At 32.4% G+C, this 21635-nt stretch overlaps 1 protein-coding gene across 1 annotated transcript in view; it reads left to right on the forward strand.

Moving 5' to 3' along the window:
- The window catches only part of LOC132701657 (uncharacterized abhydrolase domain-containing protein DDB_G0269086-like), a 105677-nt gene that overhangs the window by 78427 nt on the left and 5615 nt on the right, over positions 1–21635 (forward strand). The window contains exons 5-6 of the mRNA XM_060669752.1: positions 1627–1757; positions 7575–7742. Coding sequence (XP_060525735.1) covers positions 1627–1757; positions 7575–7742 — 299 coding nt within the window. The remainder of the gene's footprint in view (positions 1–1626; positions 1758–7574; positions 7743–21635) is intronic.

Consider the following 21635-nt stretch of genomic DNA (forward strand, 5'->3'; position numbering starts at 1 on the left):
GATTTTCGCTCGTTTAAAACTTCATTTGAAAGTTTTGTTCTCGGCACGGGAATTTACATTTTAAAGGCGCTTAGATCGGAATAGGTGAGAAATTTATTTAACAATTACATAAAACGCCTTGTACAATATTCCAAGTGGCGATACTTAACATAAATTCTCTACCTTAAAGTTAGATAAATCTATATCACATCGTTCGGAATACGGAATAATCAGTAGTTAAGATTTTTCTTATAAACAGGACGCCATCGGACAAGACCCTTATTAGAGTGATTTTTTAAATCAAATCCGACCAAAATTATTTTAAGTACTTTTAGTAAAAAAATATTTTTTTCTAAAAAAATATTTACATGTTAATTTTGTTAAAGCAAATTCCGCAGGTTATTTTAATACTATTCACAGATCTTCTGGATTCCTCCTGCGCCAATTCTTAACCATTTAAACTCTGTACACGCTGACATACATTTTACCGTTGAATTAGAGACTAACAAAGTTCTCATATATTCTTATTAATATAAAATAAGACCTAACATTCGGACATTCGTTTTACAGAAAATCTACGCACATAGACCGAAACTTTAATGCATTGTTACATCACTATCATTTTACCAAATGTCTTGTTTAATTTAAAAGAAATATTTTTAAAAAATTCCACTACAACAACCCCATACTTATCATTGTGGTCCCCTTCATTACATTTAAAACATTACTTGCCACATAGCAAAAATTCTTTAGAAATATAATGTTAAAACTACCACTTGTCCAAAAATATCTCAACATTTTCTAGACAATATTCACTTTTGAGACTCCAGAAGTTTACAGCATATCATGCATATGCAGATTCATTAGAGAAGCGGTACAACTGGAGTAAAAGAACATGAATGAGCCTTAAGAGAGCCTTGCATATAATCAATTCTTTTACCCAAAACTGTAGTAATCGCGACTCAGGTCTTAACCTTTCACCAATATGAGAATCAGCTTTAGCTCCGCCACCCGTAAAATATTATATATGCAGGTACAGAGTAGAATGAAAACTAGTATAAGTAAAGCTCCGAAGAAGTTAATAGGATAATTGGCGAAACGCCAGGGAATTCGATGCAGCAACAACCGACGCAGGACAAATCCAGACGATTAGTAACTAGTTTGTACGAAAATATGGCAAGTCGAGACACATATTCATAGGGCATTTTTTTTTATTTTTACGGAAAATAAATGATCCGATGATTGTTCGGAGTTTAATATTTATGCACAACCATGCCGAATCAATATTCATTACCAAAATAAATAAGAACTAAAAGTTCAGATTTTCACAAAATTATATATTTTGATATCTGTCAAAATTTCGTGAAAATCTGAACTTTTAGTTCTTATTTATTTTGATAAATGGATTTTCATCAAGTAAAAGCCACCTCAGTTCAATATTCATTACCCAGAAGTACGAAAGGCGCCAGTAAAGTTAGAAAAAATGTATTGTGGTAAAAGTAATGTAAATAATTTTAATTCTTTAGCGAAAGATTTTGCTTGCTTTTTTTTTGCAAAAATTCGAAGAAGTGCTATAGTTTACTCTAATTACAATTGGATTTAGAGACGATATGGATTTAGTTAATTAATTTTTCTTTTTTTTTTCAGGCATTACGATGGAGGTTTGCCCTCGCGATTTAGTAGCGATAACTACATTCATAAAATTTTAACAACTTCGCCACTTAACGACAGAGTTCAGTATACTACTTATTATACTGAACCTGTACGTAAATATATTGGTAAGTACACCGAGTGCAATTGGCTTCATGCAAAAGCAGACGCATTATAAATCAAAGGTTCTTTTATTCTGAGGCCAATCCTAAACTCTTATTATTATCTTGTTTCTTTTTTAAGATTTCTTATACTGGTACAATCACCGTTTGGCAACTTGTGTCAATACTGCTAGTTTTTAAGGGAATTTGCAAATTTTCCATCAAAACACAAATTAACTGTTAAGCCAGGCTTAGGAAAACTTTCAGTTCTTTACTTTCTATTTCAAGATTTTTGTGAAAATGTAGAAAAAATATTTTGTGATATAAGAGTGAAAAAATCTAATTGAAGAAAAATTGGTTTTAATTTTATTTCAAACTTATGTGGCGGCAAACAGCCTCTAAAATCCGCCTAGCTAAGAGAAACTACCCGAAAACCAAATGGCTATTAATATCAAAATCAAAATTAGAACTTATGTGTCGTGTATGGTGAAGATTTGATGTATTTCGCGGAATTTGAAATATATACTGCTACTGCTAATCTACCGTGAAATTAAAAAAATCACCCCTGCTCCCTTGAAACGTACATCTATGCCATAACCGTAACTAATTATCCTCAACAAGATATGGAGCAACCCACATACCGAAAATGATCAAGATTGTTCTAGAAACAACTCATTTGTATCCTCATTTGGTTATCCTGTCTGTTTTAATGTCACAAAGTTTTAAAAAGTGGTAAAAATGGTAAATTTAGGACCGATTTTAAGCCAAATAGTAATATGTAAAAAGTGAGAAACGAGTGGAATAAAAACATTTTCATTATACTAATTGATAATTATATCTGATAACCATCTACAACTAAAAATTAAGAATTTTATGGCACAATTGTGTTCAGGATAACCAAAAAACACTCTTTAAAAAAACAACAGACACTAATTTTTGTTTTCGTGACCTATCCTTTAAATTAGTTAACCTTTGTTTTTCAAAATGCCACAACTTTTTTGATGCCTTCAAAGTATTTAGGATATATTCCGTTTATTTTGCCCTGTTGCCAAGCGGTGCTCTGGTTTATCGTTCGCGATGATATAGCGGAAAGCCAATGAAAAATTTTCAAATAAATCTGGCCAAAAGAAACCATCACTTTTTGAATTGCCAAAATGCATTAACGCTTATCGCTTCTACTTCGCTCCAAGTATTTTGGTCCAAATATTTTAGGGGAATATTTATTAATCAAGAATAAGTTTGATTTTGATAATTTTAAAGAGAAAATCGGTATTTAAATAATTCACTTATTCATTTCAGTGGCATCGTAGAGAGTGATTGATATTTATAGGAAAAATTATGGTACGCTACGGATTCTTTAAATATTAAATATTTTTTTTAGATCAAGTAATCAAAAATGAAACTTTTTTGTTCCTACAGTTTTTTTAAAGGTACCTTTGTCTTCAAGATAAAAATAAAAACCTGACCTTCGTGTCCCCGACCTTTCCGAAATATTTAAAAACGTTTTCATAAAACATAGAGCTTCCTATTTGTCCTTTAATTTATAATTTTTTAAAGTAAACCGTTTTGTAATTAATATTAATTCATTTTTTTTAAACGAAACTAGAACAGAAAAGAGTAAAAAGACAAAACAAATTTTGTTACTAAAAACATATGGATACACTGATTTGATCATTCCCACAGGCGCCACTAAAATGAACAGTTTTATTTTACTTATACAGCATAACAACTCCAATGTACGCATACCAAATTTTGACAAACTCTGCTATGAACTTTGACATCCTGTATCTCGTTTATATTGGAATTAATATTGAAATTGGAATTAATATTGAAATATCATGTATCATAAGAAACTCTCAGGCTTCTTATTTTAGTAAGTATACATATAGTAAAGGGAAATGACGCCAGACTCGTAAATTATGGGCCCGAATTGTTATAAGATGGGGTCCTTCTCCCAGGGTTATACTTTTCGCGAAAATTTCTTCCGCCACTTTTCATCGTGTCGTCGCAGTTTTTGACAAAAGTAGGCCAAGGGAGGCACTCACAAACTTCATGTATTATTAAGCAACATATGTAGTTGAATGTGAAATCGTCGGTCTCGCGATGCCGTTTGAATTTCATCGACCGAATTAAACGGAATATTTTAAACGGCAATGGAAAACAGTTCCCGGAACAACCAAAAGAACCCTAATTTCCTTTCGACAAATGATCCGGGAAACGAACAACCGCAAATGAGTATGAGAAAAGTAATAATGCTACTACTAAAGAAGTAGAAAAAGAGAAAAGAACAATATACAAAAACAAATAAACAACATTGTCTAAACAAGCTATATCTGAAACCTTTAACAAATATTTTAGCGAAATAAAGCAATTGACAATCTACAAAATATCTCGGAAGAAAATTCCATGTTATTACATGGAATAACTGTAAATGAAACAAATCAAACAATTAATAAGATCAGAATTTTTAAAAGAACATATATACAATCTTTTAATCCACATAACAAATTTGTGTTTTGAATGGGAAATTTTCTCTGATATTATAAAAGTCGCATCAGTGACACCATTGTACAAGGGTAACTCTTCAAAAACCATAAACCAGTATCTTATTTCAAATATAGTCGAGATCATTGTCAATATCGACAATAGACTAGTCACGTTTTTTATAAAATTCTCTGCTCTTTCTGGCAAACAATATGGCTTTCAAGAGAAAAGATCGACGAAAGAGGATCTTTTGAGACTACTACTATACTTCTACTTTTATATAAAAACCATCCATCTCTTTGCATATTTGTTGATTTCTTGAAAGCCCTTGGTAAAGTTACAACTGTTATTGAAAAAACTAAAATTTCATGGTATTGGAGGTGTTCCTTTACAAGTTAATATCAAGTTTGCTGAATAACAGAAAACAGTTACTTCATGTAAATTGTATATGGAGCAAATATCAAAATTTAAACTGTGGCCTGGAACCACTTTTACTTGTTTTATATATTAACAGTGTTTTGAAATTAAATATCTTTGGAGAATAGTCAGTTACTCAAATGGCATGGCTATATTTTATGCTGCTGCTTCTTCGTTAACCTGGATTTTGGTGGAGACCTTGGTACATCGGTTGAAATAGAATAGCAATGCGTGCTAAAGAAATTATTCAATGTCAAAAGTTAAAATTTTAGATTTTTTGTTGATTTTTTCTCGATAACAGGATTATTTAATTTTTAATTTAATTGTAATGCTGAAAACACTTAGGCGGTGGACAAAAAGTCGAAATATCATTTTTACCTGTGGGTCAGTACCAATTCTAACAAAATATCGTATGCAGTTTTAATGAAAATGATACACCATTTTTTTAATATTACAATTTTTTTAATAAAGGTTTCGTTTCCGAGAAAAAACTAAAGATCCAAAACTGACCATCTTATTGCCTTCTTAGCAAAACGTTTGGTTCTCTTGGAATTTTTGTTACATGCATAACTGTTTTCATATCTAATTTGACCGAATTATAAAAGCAAATATATTCTATATACTACAAATATAAAGTTACTATATGTGAATTGTAGTTATCAATATTTGAAAAATTACTCCCATCAGAAAGCCACAAAAAAAATTCAGCAATTATTTAAGCGTAGATTGGTGTAAGCGAAAATCGATCACGCATCAAGGATCCAAACAACGCTGTTCGGTGGAAACCACAATCTCAACTACATTAGTTTAAAAGGGGCCGATTAATTGGAGTTTGCTTTGCATTTTCTTTTCTCTGCAAATTTGAAAAAGTTTGCTTAGGCCTATCCTTTTCAGATATTGGCAGTTAGCATGGCTATTTTTTTTTTCGTTTTTCCATACGATGATGTAAGAGCAACTGTAGAAAACCCAAATATTTTAATTTTTCAATGTGTCAGCAGTTTCACTACTCTGGTACCCAGGAGATTTTAAATTGAAGTTTTTTCATGGATATTCTAAACAGAATCTAAAATTATGCTCCGTAAAAGAGTGTGAAATACGTAACATCTTAGAGTAATCTTATTAAAGTCAGTTTTAGATGGAGATTTTTGTATATGGTATACATTCTAAAGAGGTCAGCTTTGGCTTTCCCTATTTTATGCTTTATCTCGATGGAGTGATCCCGTTGGTTTTTGAGGTTGATTTTCAGATTCATGTAACTGTTGCTCTTTACTAATTAGCGTCTGCTATTCGTGAGACCAAAGCCTGGAGATTTTGCAAGCTGTCAGCAAAAACGATAGTATCTGTATATCTGATTTATTCAGGCGTTCCCCGTTCAGAACGATGGCTCGTTGAGGTCACCTGAACCACGTCCACAATATGCTCTGTCCACATGTCCCTGTCTTACTCCTCTTTATTAAAATAACAGTTCTGTTACCTGTTGTACTATCGTTTGATTATAATAGATAATATTAGTTATGCGGAGATCTTGGTCGTATATGTATATCTTCCTCAAAAGGTCCATGAATTTGTTGTGCTTATCTCTATCGAAGATCTTCTGCTGGAACACATTTTTGATAAATACTTGTATATATTCTCTTCAGGAAAGCATCTAAAAGATGCCTCATTACAATTTTGGTTCTCTGGTCATCGCATATTTTTGGGTGTAGGATTTCATGTAGATAAATAAAAGTTGATCTGAGCCACCGTTGTGTGATTCTAGCGGTGTTGTAGATATAATTGTAAGTGTATAAATGTAAGGTTTATATTAACTGGTATTATTATTTTAGGAATGATCATATTGGATCGTCATCCCACCGCAGACTTTTTATTCTCCCACTGCAAAACAAAAAAGCGCCATATGTAGAAAAACTAAATAAAAACAGATGTTTTTCAAAAACATGCGAATTATTTTGTATGTTCCACTGTCGTGTTTTAGATATCCCAGGAAAATATCGCAAAATATTTGGTGTGCTTTTTATGCCTTTGAATTCCAAAAATTTAATACATTTTCAAATTAACTTCCGCAGACTTGTAGGTGAACCCTTGCATGTAAATAAAAAAATATTTGTATAACATAACAACTGTAGAAAATGTAACACACAGTAACATCGACGATATGCCAAAATATGCTACGCCACCATTTCCGAGACTGCCTATCAATATCATAGCAAAATTTCAAGATGTCAGCAGGATCGACGCAACTCAGCCAACGTCTGTCTATATTCCTTTGCTGGCTGGGAACAATACCGTTATTTCAGATTTTCATCTTTTTGCTTGACAACAGATGGCACGTGTGGATATATCGGTTAACGTTAAAAGTCACCATGGGAAAAACCGAAAACTAGGTGGTTTATTAGTAAAATCAATGCGAGAGTATTTCCCAGAGGTACACTATACTATATACAACTTAGTGTGTAATAGGCCATAACGGCGTGCACACTCAAGCGGGACTAATTCCAATTTCAAAATAGTTTTCGCTTGTTGCCTTGTAATGTATGACTGTACTAGTAGGGTATGAATTATTAACAAAATATCCAAAGCAAGTCTCAATGAACTTTAGGAAAAATTGTTTTTGGTTTTTATTTTATATAAAATATTATTATGATAAAAATGCATTTTTGCTAAAACTTTTAACTCCTAGCTCAAACATTTTAGCTGTCTACGACATACCTTCATTTCATTTGAAAATCACCCCTTAAGTAAAGGCATTAAATTTAAATAAACAGCAGATGATGAGTTTGGGCGTAACTGGAACTATTTTTGAACTTCTAGAACGTATACTTAAATATCGCCATATTAACGCATGCAGCAGATTAATCCGCTAAACGCTTTTTGGATCTTTCGAATACGATAGCGCTCAGCATTTCGCTGGACTTCGCGGAGTGTGACTAAATTAAACCTTAGGCGCCGGACACCTAGCAGCTGTGTCGTATGCAGGAGAAAGGGCTTATAACCGAAGACCCTATGTTTATCTGTACGAAAATCCCCTACATAGCGACATACAACTTTTGAGTTATTACATCAACAAGTTTAAACAGGAAAAAGCTATTAACCCGCCAGACTCTTCAAAAGGTAATTATATTATTATATTAATCTCTATAGATAATCATGATTTAACCTCGAAGTGAAAATTTGTCAAAATTTTATTTCACGAAAAGAGACATTTTATCAATAAGATAGACAAACAGTAATGTGCTTTTTAAAAATTGTGGATTTTTTTTTTCGTTTGTTAAACTGTATAAATGTGATCGTACTGCAGGCCATTTTTATGAAATCTCAATTGAAAACAACCAAAAATAGTACCTTAATGGATTTATGGACGCTCAGATTGAAGAGTAAAATCTATTGAAAACTTGTCTTTGATTTTTCTTAATCTACAACTTAAATAGTTAATAGGATTTGTTAATTGCAAACAATTTATTAATGATCGAGTTACCCATCATACACAATTTTAAATGGCAAAATTGGGGAAAAAATATCAGCTACGGAGTAAATTGATGTTTTTCGATTGAATGTAAAAAAAAGCAATAAACATAAATATTTTTTATTTTCCTTTTAAATATCAATAGGCATCCTAAATAAGAAATTAGCACCTTATTTGGTAAATTTGAGATAATTAGACATTAATAACCATCTGTAAAGTAAAAATTTTCCCAAAATTATTTTAGCATTTTAGGTTAGGATATACATATTAAGATTTGGTTTTCACTGGGTTTTTGAGCCCTTACTGTCTCACTACATTAATAACTTTGCATTTATTGTTTTTTCATAAAATTATTTTTTTGCGAAAGTGTCAGAAAAATCCACATGGTGGCGGAGTAACCAATCACAATTGTGTAACTTATTGCACTATTGATAGCTTAGGAAAAGCTTCTGTTAACGACTTCAGGTTTATTTAAATGCGTTAATTTTTTTGGGAGACGTGATATTTTTTTAATAAAATATTCACACACCCTCACCACTTTCCTTGAAGAGATAAAGCAATTACCATTAACAAAAAAAAACATTTTTTCATTTTTTTAAAACAGTACGCACTTTAATTATTGTCTTACAAAATTTCACTTCGAAGTTCAGTTTATTTATTAACATTGTCCTTGTAAATATGTAAAAAAATGTGTATTTCAACCGTCTGTCGTATTCGTATCCGGCTAAAGCCAAAGACTTAAAAGACATAATTTACCTGTGGCAAACTCACAGAGGCATTGTTCAATCGAAGCTGACTCCAAAGAAAAAATTAAACAGGCATGACTCTCAATATAGCTTTCAAGGTTCAATTCATGTATCAAGCAGACCTGAGCAGATAACTATTCAGTGGGAGCTGAAAATATGTCATCAATTCAAGTTGACATTAAGAAATTAGGCAACATACAATACTATGCATACAGATTTAGTAGTGGTCATGCAGCAATGAATGAGCACTATCACCAGGTACCTCAAAGCCGAAAGTCACTATTTAGGTGGATTAAAAGGAATTTTCGTAAGAAAATATGTACTTGATTACAGAAAATTATGAAAATCATTAAAAAACGTTTTAAGGCAAGCGGAGACCAATATATGTAATCACAGTATCACAGTTAGCTAAATGTTGAAAACAAGTTTCTTCATTTCGCAGGGGCAGTATTAGCCTCCGCATTGGATAATGTTACAAGGCCTTTCAGATTAAATTACGGCCTTTATAGGTCAGAGCTTGTCAGGTTCCGCTTTGACCTCGATCGGGCCTCGCTTATTTTCGCCTTATTTTTTATGTGGCAATATTTGAAAGGTCCAACTTTCGATATAAATTTAAAACTGAGATCCTTATACATTTTCATTCGTGTGATTAACGAGGAAAGGAAATACATATTTTTTTATATTTTATATAATGTAGATTAAGTACGTGTCAGTTCATTATGCTTCGCTGTTCACGATGTCTAATTTTTCTTCCCATTTGTTGAAATATTTATAGAACTGCTATTTTGAGACGTCAAATATCTGTCAAACCAAAACTTTAAGCATGACGTAGTGTTTTACGTAGAGTACGGTGGTGTACTTATAATCGAACCTCCCCATATATTTTTGTATATTATGATTTCTCCCAGTTATGTTTAAATGAAATCGTAATTGTTTTTTAATTTTAATGCGACGGTACCAAGTTTCGTCAAAACATTTAAAAAAAACATGGTGTCCATCCGTACTTTTTCTAATATCTAATATGCGTAAATATTTTAGGCAAATAACTAGAAGAGTTAATTAAATTACCAATGTTGGTGTCCCAAAATCTTTTCGTAGTAACAAATCATACATAGTAAGGTAGTAACAAAAACGTATTTTTAAGTAAGCCGGGTATTAAATCGATTATTTAAATTTAAAGTATACCAACATAATGGAAAAAAATGAATCCATAGGTAACAAAAGAGGCCAATAGGTATTACCTAAAAACCATATAGCTATTAGATAATATATTACCCCTACTACGCTAAAAATTGATGTGCCTCTAAACAACGATTTATCAAGAACATGTTTTGAGAAAATAACTATCGTAAAAACGCCGCATCTAAACTTATTGATGATGTGTCAGCATCCATGTTGGTCATTGAATTAGGGCATTCAATGGTTAACTGGTTAATATTGGTTAAAAACGAGATTTTAAATTTCGCTCACGCTCATGTTGATTGCTGCTTCTCAAAAAAATTGTCTTAGTTGCTTTATAAGTTCTTGTGTTATCGGCATTAAGCAAGGTTCTATATCTCTAGTAGCTATATGGCTAAAACCGATAAAGCAGTTAGATACAAGGTGTTCAAATAGGGTATCATATAAACATTTCAGAGAGGAAGCATAAAATGCAAAAATATGTAAGGTGTTTGGGATTTAAATTTTAGAAAATGTGTCAAAAATTATTTGATCCAAACTATACGTAAAGCATCTACAAGATTTCTAGACAGTTTCTTTATATCAAAAGTACACAAACGCGACAATTTTATTTGTATCTCTGTTGTCAAAAAGGGACCTTCAAATAAATTACTGATATAAGTTACAAAACTGGACATCCCTGATAGATTTTTAAAAGCTACGCAAAAAATAACATGGGTTCTAGAAATCACCGACCTCGTTTTTCAGTTGATTTATTTTTCATCTCGTCCGGCCATAACATGTCACATCAAAGTCTCCTCCCGTTGCCACTTTCGTTTACAACCTTTTCGCCTCTTTAGACAAATTTAATCGGAAAGCTGCCGAATCAAGGGCGGAATTCAATTTTGTTTGCTTTGAGATGGATCGATTTCATCACACTCGAAAGCGAGTATAAAGGGATTGCAATTTAGGCTACAGTGACTTTATAAAACGAAGCCTTTATCATGTTGGTGTGATGCCAATTTTTTTTTAAAGACTGCCTGAAAAATTGACTGCCCTTTCATTATTCTAGTTCTTTGAAATTCACATTTAATTATATTTTCTACTATGATACAGCATCTCATTGTCAAACCATAAATCCAATTTCAGATTTGTAGCTAAAATGGTTGAAAAGTAGTAATCATTTCCATGATCGCAAAAATTTCTAAAATATATTTTCTCTCAACGAAAGAACTTTGTAAAAGCTACAATATATATGTTGCATAGAATTTTTTATGTAAGACAAAAATATAATAATGGAGGCATGATTTTAAATTAAAACAACCATTACCCCTTATTTTGTTTAAATTTACTTTTGAAATTCAATTTCGTTCAAAATAATTACTATTGTATTCTTTTAAAATTTGGGACCAATAAATTTCTTTTTAATAAAGATCGCCTGAAAGGTTTTTGTTTTCGCCTTGAATTTTTCCTTATCTTGTAACCGCTGCAATTTCATCTCTCTTAATATTTTATGATCTCATTTTCACATTGGAATCTTTGGAATAAAAGAGACAAACTGGTTAATATTTAAGCAGTATTGAAAGATTTAAGCTCAAACCTACTGTCAAAAAGACAAAAATCAAACGCTCTATGACTTATTTGAATTGATTAAATTTTTTTTCTGCTTTTTTCTTAAAATTTTTTAATAAAATGTTTCGTTTCCAAACTACGAATTTGAAATATAGATTTTGATGAGGCTTCATTGGGAGCGCGCCACTGTTCTATACACCTCTTTCTATCTCATTAGCGACCTGTTCGGAAATTAAGTCAGCTCTGCAAGCGCCGCAAAGCAAAAAAATGAAACTTTACAAAGCCTTTTTCGTGCCTGTTGCGGCTTTTATTATTCTTGTAATTGGACTCATTAAAGCAAGTTTTTGAGGCTTATTAGAATATACGCTTATTTCGATTTCGCTTTTATTTTAAATTTGCGAAAATAAAATAAAAAGGCGAGAAGGATGAAAACAAATATGGCGACATGTTCCTTTCCTCGAATATCATCCGACGTTTATTCCATGACTTTGATCTGTATCTAACACGCGTGTATTGATGTGGTTGGTTTTCTTTACTTGCAGCTGACAAAAAGGTAGACGAAGACAAGCCAGAAATAACTGAGATAACCGAATCCGCTGAATAATCCTTGTATTCTTCCCGCTATACGTTTATTTTGCCCCACCCCTTTTCTCTACTATGCGCCTTACACGTCTTTAGAGTAAGTCATTTTTATGTGCACGGATCAATTTTATTTTTAATGTTGTAACGTTTTGTTTTATGCTCCGGCAATTTATACGGTGTGCCTTCAAAAAAAAATATTCGAAAACTGTGTTCTGTGACATCGCAATGTGTTCAATAAAATAATATTTTCCTACGTCTTGTTTTATTTTAATTTAGGATTAAAACGCGCGCACAAAATACAAAACAATCGACAAAGAAAAAACTTTTCGGGTGTTTGGAAAATTTTGTGCCATTGTGATAGTGCTTAACCAGCGCTACCATGATATATGGTTCATCATAGAGTTTTTCTAATACACGATAACAATAGGATACCTCTTTATTGGCTTATGAAGTTTGGAGGAAGCAAAGAAAGATGTCATGTGCTTCTGAAATTACTACACTCAGAGAAAAAATGTTGTAAAATTGAAAAAAGCCCTAACGATTTAATCAAAATTGAATATGATTTTGAGTCATTGGTGCTTCAATGTGATATGATGCTACAATTACCCTTTGCATGATAATTTTTATTACTTATTCTTATTAAAACATAAGTATTGTCTGCATTGAGTTGGAAAGAAACTCATACAAAGTATAATGACACAGATAAAAAATAAGCATCACAAAATATTATTTTAAGTGTTTAACATAACAGTTTAAACATGCTATAGATTTAAAACGAAGAGACCATCATTATAAATTGTAAGGAAAATAATTTTTTCTGTTAACGCTATCCTTGGATTAGAAAGAAGAAAGGAAAGAAAGATACAGATGTTGGTGTGTTTGGATCCGACTTTTGAACTGTTTGTTATTGTGTCATCGCCTATATTATGCCAAAAAGGTAATACAATAAAAATCAATAGGTGAACAAAATAAAACACTTGCTTCAGTTTTCCTCCACAAAAAGAAGTTTTCTCGGAATTCTGCTCTCAAACCAATATCCGAAATAGCGCCTTTTATGGCCTATTTGGAAAGATAAACTGAACTCGTATACTTGTAGATGATTAAATTATTGCATCACTGAAAATATTTTTTAATAAGTAAGCTTTTTTTAAAATGGCCAATAATTGAAATTTGGTATTTAGTTATTTTAAAATGTTCTGCTCGTTGAGAAAATTAATTGTTCGTTAAATGTTCGTTCAGGTATACAGGCTGTTAATAAATGATGAAAATGTGAAAATTTAATGAAATAAAGTTGTATATAAACCAGCAAAACGACTAAATACAAATCTGAAATTTTCATTTTGAAATTTGCATTAGTTTTTATGCTAGTTTGGAAACAAGTTAGTTTTATAAAGTGTTTATTAATTTTGAATAATAAATAATGGTACTTTTCTTCTGAATCACTTTCATATTTTCCTAATATATTAACATATAACGTGGCGGTGACAACGAAATCGCAAAGCTAAATTGTGCACATCTGTTCGATGAATGCTTTTTAACATATTGGAGGAAGTTGGCCAACGATAGTTTTACCATTTTTCCATCGAAAACTAATTTGTGTCTTCTATTAGGAAACAAATAGGTTCACACTTTTTGATACTTTGGACAAATTGCAGGCACGATTTTTGGACTTTTTGAATTCTGTCAATACCTTTTTTTTCTAAACATGGCAAAATTGAAATGATACGAAACGAGTAATCTGCTAATTTTATCTGGTTATCCAAAACATTCCTACGATACTTAGAATTAAGTAGGCCTTTTGGATAAAAAAATATATAATAAATAAGCCAATAAAAGCTGATTTGTAAGCTTTTATCAGTACAGCGATGTATTTTTATTATAGTCGTGTCCACACTTTAGAATTATGCGTAAGAGCACATAATAACGTTAATAGCATTATTACGCTCATGATCTTTCTCGTGTGTCGGACTATACCAAATGGGTAATCAGAATTCAAAAATAAACTAAAAAATAATGACACCAAGATACATGTATGCGCGTTAATTGAAAAAGAAAAAATAAATATAGTGCAACAAATAACATCCTGGAAATGCAGAAAGGCGCCTACATTTTTGTAACTAGCATCTTCAAAATATCCAAAATAACCCCAACTTCGGTAGCATAATAATAACAGGTATTGGTAGACGGAAAATCAATTTTTAACAATTAGAAACAAGAAAGGTTTGGGTTTAACCGTCTACTTTATATTGGGAACAAAGATTTAATTTCACATTTACAATAATAATTTAACAGCAGATAGATATCTAGCAATTATAAATCAAATACTACCAGATTTATTTTATAACGTGCCGCTTGCGAATCTTTGCAATATTTAATTATAGCAGAACGAAGCTCGTACCCACAATGCAGAAATTATAAGTGTGCACTTACTTAAAAACACCACAACACCGTATACTATAGAGCAGCATAAATGCAACCATTCAGACATTTAAATCTGTGGAAAATTTAATGGATAATTATGAATGGTCTAAAAAAATTGGCACTGTGTGCCAATTGTATGTTCGGGAAGGAGGAAACCATTTTAAACAGTTTTTTGGTCATGCCATCATTAAGTTTATCAAGTTTAGAGTAAAAAATGGTTATTAATATACTATTCGTTTTAATTTTCTATGGACAATTTAGCTTTTTTTTATAATAATGCGTTTTTAAGGATCCGTTTGTGCTAGAAGTGCATAATGTCATAAGTCATAATCATTATAAAGAGAAAATAAAGGCGAAATCTTTGACACTAAAAGTACAAACTATGCTATTTAAAAAATACTATGTTGGAACTATATCCCGAAAACATATATCTTATTTTATAGAGTGTGCTAAATATGATATGATGATGATTTTGTATTTCACCCTGTATGTCGGGAACGCAACAAGGCGGCATAATTCTGTTTGGGGTATTTAATGTTTAACGAAAAAGCGGGTGGCGAAAACCGAAAATTTCTCTGCAGCTTACCGAAAAAACCAGAAAAATTATTTAGAAAATTGCAAGTTTGATACTTCACATACTATTTACCATACTTCTGGATTCCTCCTGCGTGGGTTATTGAGCTAAACTTGCTAACGTTTCGTCAATCATCCTGTTAGCTTCTTTAGAGCTTAACTGAAACTTGTTTCAACCGACGCAGGATAAGTCCAGAACTTTTGTGAATAGTATTACAGTAGCCTGTGGAAGTGTCTCTGAAAAAAAAAGATACGTCACATTTTGTGAAAGCTTATATGGTATAAAAGTAATTAACACACTAATCATGGTAGAATTGTAATCTAAGTAAAAGTAAACTAAAACTTTTTGAAAACCTATATACAAATCTTCTGGAATCCTCCTGCGTCGGTTGTTGAAAACGCGAAATGTAGGATGGTTAACAAGTTGGTAAATAGTAATTCAGGGGCCTGTGAAAGTTCCTCTGAAAACAACTTGATGGGATTTACTCATTTATTAGTCATAATAAAAAAACAACAACATTCAGCACCTCTAAATATTAATTATGAGATATTACGAATATTTAAATACATGTGCAATATTTTCATTTACTATTCGAAATTACTAAAAATAAGTGGAGGAATCCCTTGCATGTCCATTACTTATTCTCTAAGTGGTATACTTTTCAATTATTCCTTCTGTATTGGTAATAAAATTTTTACACATTTGAGAGGTAATATTTTCCAATGCCTCTTGCCACATTTTTAAACAAACATCTTGAGCATGCCACCTCTGCCACTATGTCGGTTATAATGGTTTTTTGTACTTCCTTAAATTAGTTCATTCGGGTTAAAAGTACAGTGATATGGAGGTTAGCGTAAAATTGGTTTATTCCTAAAAGATAGGCAGTTGAGCATATAATGCATAAAATTTTGCTATTGTAGGTACCGTACTGCAAAGGTTAAAAGATTTAAACTCTGCGAATTTTGTCGGTTAAATAATTCCGAATTTCAACCTTGGTCCCCGAGCTATTCTTGTGTCTTTATTAAACATCCTGTGAGCCTTGTCGATAACATTGATAAATGGTTCAGTCAAGGTCTTCAATAGTTGACTTTCGAACCATCGAAGAAAGTTTACCTGCTTCATTTCACCATAATAGTCGAATAAATTTTTGTTGCGAGCATGAGGTATGATATATCAAAAAAAGCATTTCATTTGTACCTCTAATACAACTCTTTAGCATGTGAACATGTGAACCTCTGGCTATCAATATTCGTACTTTAAACACTTCCTTTGTTGTTGTCTTTTCCTGAGTGGTTAATAGTACCATTTGCAAAAATACAATTCCCATTCAAGAAGACAAACTGGTATAAAAGCTTTCTGTTTCTGTTGTAGATATGAATCCATCTTGAGCTGCAATACCAGGAAGTTCCATGATTACTCGTCTTGCGGCATCTTTTTGAAATTTAAAACCTATGTCTCTTAACAATAGACTCAATGACATCAAATAATTGTCGTCAGCAAGTTCAATTTACCACTAATCGACGTAGGAAGAATAAAGGGGATTTGCAAATAATATTAGAAGAATGTGGGTGTTTCATAGTACATTATTTTGAACCTGGTAACATTTTGAATATCATCGAATCTCTCAAGGCTCTATAAATATAAAGTAAATTAAAATAAGGTAGTCAGACATATCTGTCAAATTAATTTTCGCAAACGCAAGTGGGAGTACTTGGCAAAATTGAAATGTGCGAGACGCCACGCTCACCCGTTCGAAACTATGTTAGGAATGCGCTCCATCATTTATTTTATTCCAGAATCTATACACTCGGTGGAAAATTTTAAATATTAACGCGAAATGTGTGGGCCGAGTTAACTGACTCACCGGTTTTCCGTTTGAAATATCGAACGCGCAAACATTTATGTATTTATTTTGGTTGGCGGTTCAATATTAATGCAAATTTAGCGTATAATAACACAGCTCCGTGATTTTATATAACCTTTATCGTGTCCAGTTAATTGTGTTTCGTAACTAGTGCACGCAAAAAAATATTTCCAATTGTTTTAACACTGTGTTAATTAATTTATTTATTAATCAATTCATTATTAATAAACGATATCGGTCGGCACACAGGGCTGCACGGTTATTCGCACTACACAGCACGGTATATTGATCCGAAATATAAGTTTTCAAATGGTTTTACTCTTGGGATTCGTGAAGTTCTGGTTATGGTTATAAAATTACTTTCGTACTGTAAAGATTATCCAAAAAGTATCAAAGTGTTTTGGATTCTAGCAATGAAATAAGCGTGTGTTTCAATAAGGTTTTTGATACCTGAATCTCAAGGTTTTTAATACAAAACATGTAATTAAATTACACCAGTGTAATTTAAACTTCAGTGTAACCATAGACCATATTTAATAACAAAATTGTAAAAAAAACGTTTTATACATTATAACCAAAAAATTTAATTAATTTGAATGGGGCACCATATCTTTTAACTTACCAGAGAATGTACTCTTATGTCACCTATAGAACCTGCGAAATTAAATGATTAAACGAACTTATCTATGTGAATTTCGATCATAATTATATGAAAGCGTTGTTCGAATGATTACCCATTAAGTAGTGACCTTTAGCCGGTGACGCCACGAATTCAAAGCATGAAAACATAAAAATAGTGAAGAGGGTCCGCTTCACCGCCGACGGATATCGATATCATAATTCATAACGTTTAAAGCTAATAAAAATGCTGTTGGGTAAGGGTTCCTTAGTTTCCTACCTTTTAAGGCTGCGATGTAATCTTTCGAACGAGGCTTTCATATAATTACGATCGAACTTCACTTTTGTAGGTTCATTTGATCATTTATTATATTTCAGCCTCGTTCTTTAAGATTACACATAAAGTAGATATTTAAAGCAAAAAGCATTTTTATTCGACCTAATACATTGCCCACAACAAGGAACTTATTAAACTTTAACAAAATCTAATCTGATTTCTGACCAAGGGTAACAAATAATATAACGATAGCCTGACAGCCTTAACAAAGCAACTGAATACTTAATCTAATTTCTTAATCTAAATCTAATCTTAAGTTCAACACTTAATAATTAAATAACAACCCTTCATCCAGGCTTCTAGTCTTTTTCTTTTTATTTTTCTTCTGAAATGAGTTTGTTATAAAATTTTGCAAAAACTGCCTAGGACTTAGTTCAGCCAGCGGTATCTAGTGATATGCCTTTCAAAAAAGCTTTTGAAGTGGCAGCATGCCTTACACTATAGGCTGTAAAATGTGAAGTATCTACCTCACTTGAAGCAATTATAAACTTAATTCACCTACTAATAGTCTATGTCCCCACAGCCGTATGCGGTTTCCTAAACGAAACAAATACGTTTTTCACATTACCCCTTAAACGCTTGGTCCGGTCTAAATAGTGTATAAGAGTACTTGTGACACCCAGTTCTGGTTTTCCTCAAAGAACGGTAATACTAGTACGAGTTAAAAGTTACCAAGCCCCTATGTCTCACTAATATCATTTAAGATTTTTTAAAAATATTATTATATATTATTATATTATATATATTATTATTAAAAATATTAACAATCGTTAACGTCTGTGCCCTATGTGCAGTCTCGAAAGCCAAAAAAATCAACACTTCAATCAGTTTCTGTAACGACAAAATATGTCTTGATGAAAGCAGAGAAAGAAATACTGGATATTAATATTGCGCAGTCCATAAAGGTACAACTAAGATTCCCTGCGATTTTTCCAATATTATTTTCTTCAAAACTCTAAGAACTAAAGAAAAAGGTGGAAATGCATAAAAGAAGTACTCTTTCCACAACGAGATTGTAAAGGTTAATGAGGCACGATATCTGTTCCATGATATACACACTTTGCATTTTTTGTTCACTCTTCATGAAAAACAATCAATCTGGGGTTCCGCAAATTGTTTTCCCGAAAGCTCAATCTGCTAAATCCTATTTTGTATTTATTTCCTTATTTCTAGATTGTTCACCTACAACTTAAACTGAAATTTCCTGATTGGGTTAGATGAATTCTGTACATGAAATCCTCTTTTAAAGTCCTCGATATAACCATAAGATGGTCGTAATCACCATCACTAAGGATGAGAGCTACAAATTTCTATTGAATGTCCTACTAACTGCGCAAACTCTCTAATTCTACAACATCGTCTAGCAGAAAACCATCTTAACTTAGCCATTAATTTACTTGCTTTTTCTGAAGATAACTTCAATGTAAATTTTACAGAGTCTTTCACAAATCCTAAAAAGGTACAAGTTGTTTGCGGAATCGGGGCACTCTTTTATAATTTATAAGGAAACCTAAATAAGTAAATATGGGTACCGTTGCATGTATGTATGTGATATGGTATGATGCCCCAAAAAAAGAATGTCGTCTAAATATACAGCTGACACATAACCCTCGCCTCTTAAGTAGTTAAGATTTTAAAATTTTTGTAAACACATATAGGCTGGTACATAAACCAAATGGCAAGCAACAAAACGAAATAATCTACCCTTAAAAACAAACCTTAAAAATTTTCTACTGTTGTTATCGATAGGTATTAGATAATATGCATCCTGAAGATCGACTGATCCTAAAAATCACTCTGCGATAATAATTATGTCTGTCGATAAACCTATTTAACTATTTTAAATTTAATATAAAACTTTTTGAACCATCTAGTTGGGGAAATAAAAAATAAGATTCAATTAACTGACCTTCTTCAAATGTACAAGACTATATAGCCCCGATAATAAACAACCTATTTACTGCTAATGTTATATCCTGATATCCTTGGCTACACCAGTGTTGCTCTTTCGAAACAAAACTTTGTTTCACTTTCCTAGCAAAGGTAATCTTCTATGCAGGATAAAACAAAGGAGACACTTGTTAATGAGGGCCATTTTTAAGAAAACTCTTAGTATTCCCGCTTTCGTAGTTACCTGTGTTTTAAATAGTAACGTCTTCTGACTTCTTGGGTATAACGGTAACCTGGTGTTTCCTGATATCGTTCGTTGAGTTCGACCGCGTGCCTTGATTGACGAACAGATGGGCTCTTCCAGTTTAACTTGCTGGTACTCAGAGTAGATTGCTTCTTGGTGTGGTAGCTCGTTGACATTAACTTCAAACTGAATTTCGATGTCCAACTTGTTTTCCGGATTGCCTTTGCTTCATCAATCTTTTGTGTTAGATTCTCTCCAATCAAATGGGTATCAATTTTATTTGCATCTAAGATCTTTTGAATAGTTTTAGCCAGTCCAGGTAAAATATGTGCTTTACGAGCCAACAATTAAGAGTGATTGACTTCAACCCACACTTTTCCAACATCACATAATTTTTCTAAAATGTCCAGTCTATCTACTCCCTCCACTTTGTTTTCTAGCAGTTCGGGAATTACCAAGCCCAACGAAGTCATTGTTATTGCAAGCAGTGTCTGAGTGTCTGCCACTTAGCGATCACCTCGGGCGAAATCCCCTGAGCTAATCAGGGTGCAAATATAACTGCTTATCTATCGGTTTGTTTGGATCATCACAAACACATCAGACACTGTAACACCACCTATAACCAAGGCTGCCAATGGCAAACAGTCTTCCGGATCAGAGAAATCTGGCTCTCGCCTTTACCGAGAGACAAGACTTTGTACATGTGGTGGTTTCTGTTCTTTAATTAGTCATTGTTTTACTTTTTAAAGTAGACTCCAGACACGAAACCCTTTACTTCTGGGACAAAAGCCTATCTCAGTCGTTGTCAAAAAATGTGCAGTTAACTAATTTTGAAAATCGCTGATCTTCGATAGCTAAAATTCCCGATGAAACAATTATTACAGCTTACATTCTAATTCGTCAATTCGTTTAATTTGTTTTAGAAAATTTTGCGATCTATTCATGGATCGTTTCCCATTTATCTATTTATCACTACGGTATCACAACACTACCAGTACACTTAAAAAAAACACCCTCTCTAACAACAAGACTAGCGTCAACCCCACGAGGCACAGTTATGAATGATGATATCGTTAGGTAGTGAAGAGGGACCGGGCGGGGTATATTTTTTGTTTTCATGCTTTGAATTCGTGGCGTCACTAGCTAGAGGTCATGGTACTACGTGATGTGTAATCTTAAAGAACGAGGCTGAAATATAATTATTCTGATGTTTATTAAGTTAAAGTTTCATAAACAACGAGCTTATGAAATTTGGAAACGGCAGATAATTTAGTCTGTTTTGTCGCACTTTGCTCTAGAGTTATTGGAAACTTTCTGTATTAAACACTAGACGATGTATGTGATTTCACTTAGATGGAGCTGTGCCTCATTATCATTGCAAAGGTTGGCAATTTTTATATGCCAATTTTGAATACAGGTGGATAGGAAAATATGGGTTTCAAAATTGGCCCCCACATCCTCAAACTTAACACCACTACACTTTTTTTTATGAAGAATAATGACCATCATTGCCTAAAATGGTAGTAACTAATAAC

This window comes from Cylas formicarius, unplaced genomic scaffold, assembly GCF_029955315.1.
Source record: "Cylas formicarius isolate icCylForm1 unplaced genomic scaffold, icCylForm1.1 PGA_scaffold_58__1_contigs__length_289150, whole genome shotgun sequence".
In the NCBI taxonomy this organism is placed as follows: domain Eukaryota; kingdom Metazoa; phylum Arthropoda; class Insecta; order Coleoptera; family Brentidae; genus Cylas; species Cylas formicarius.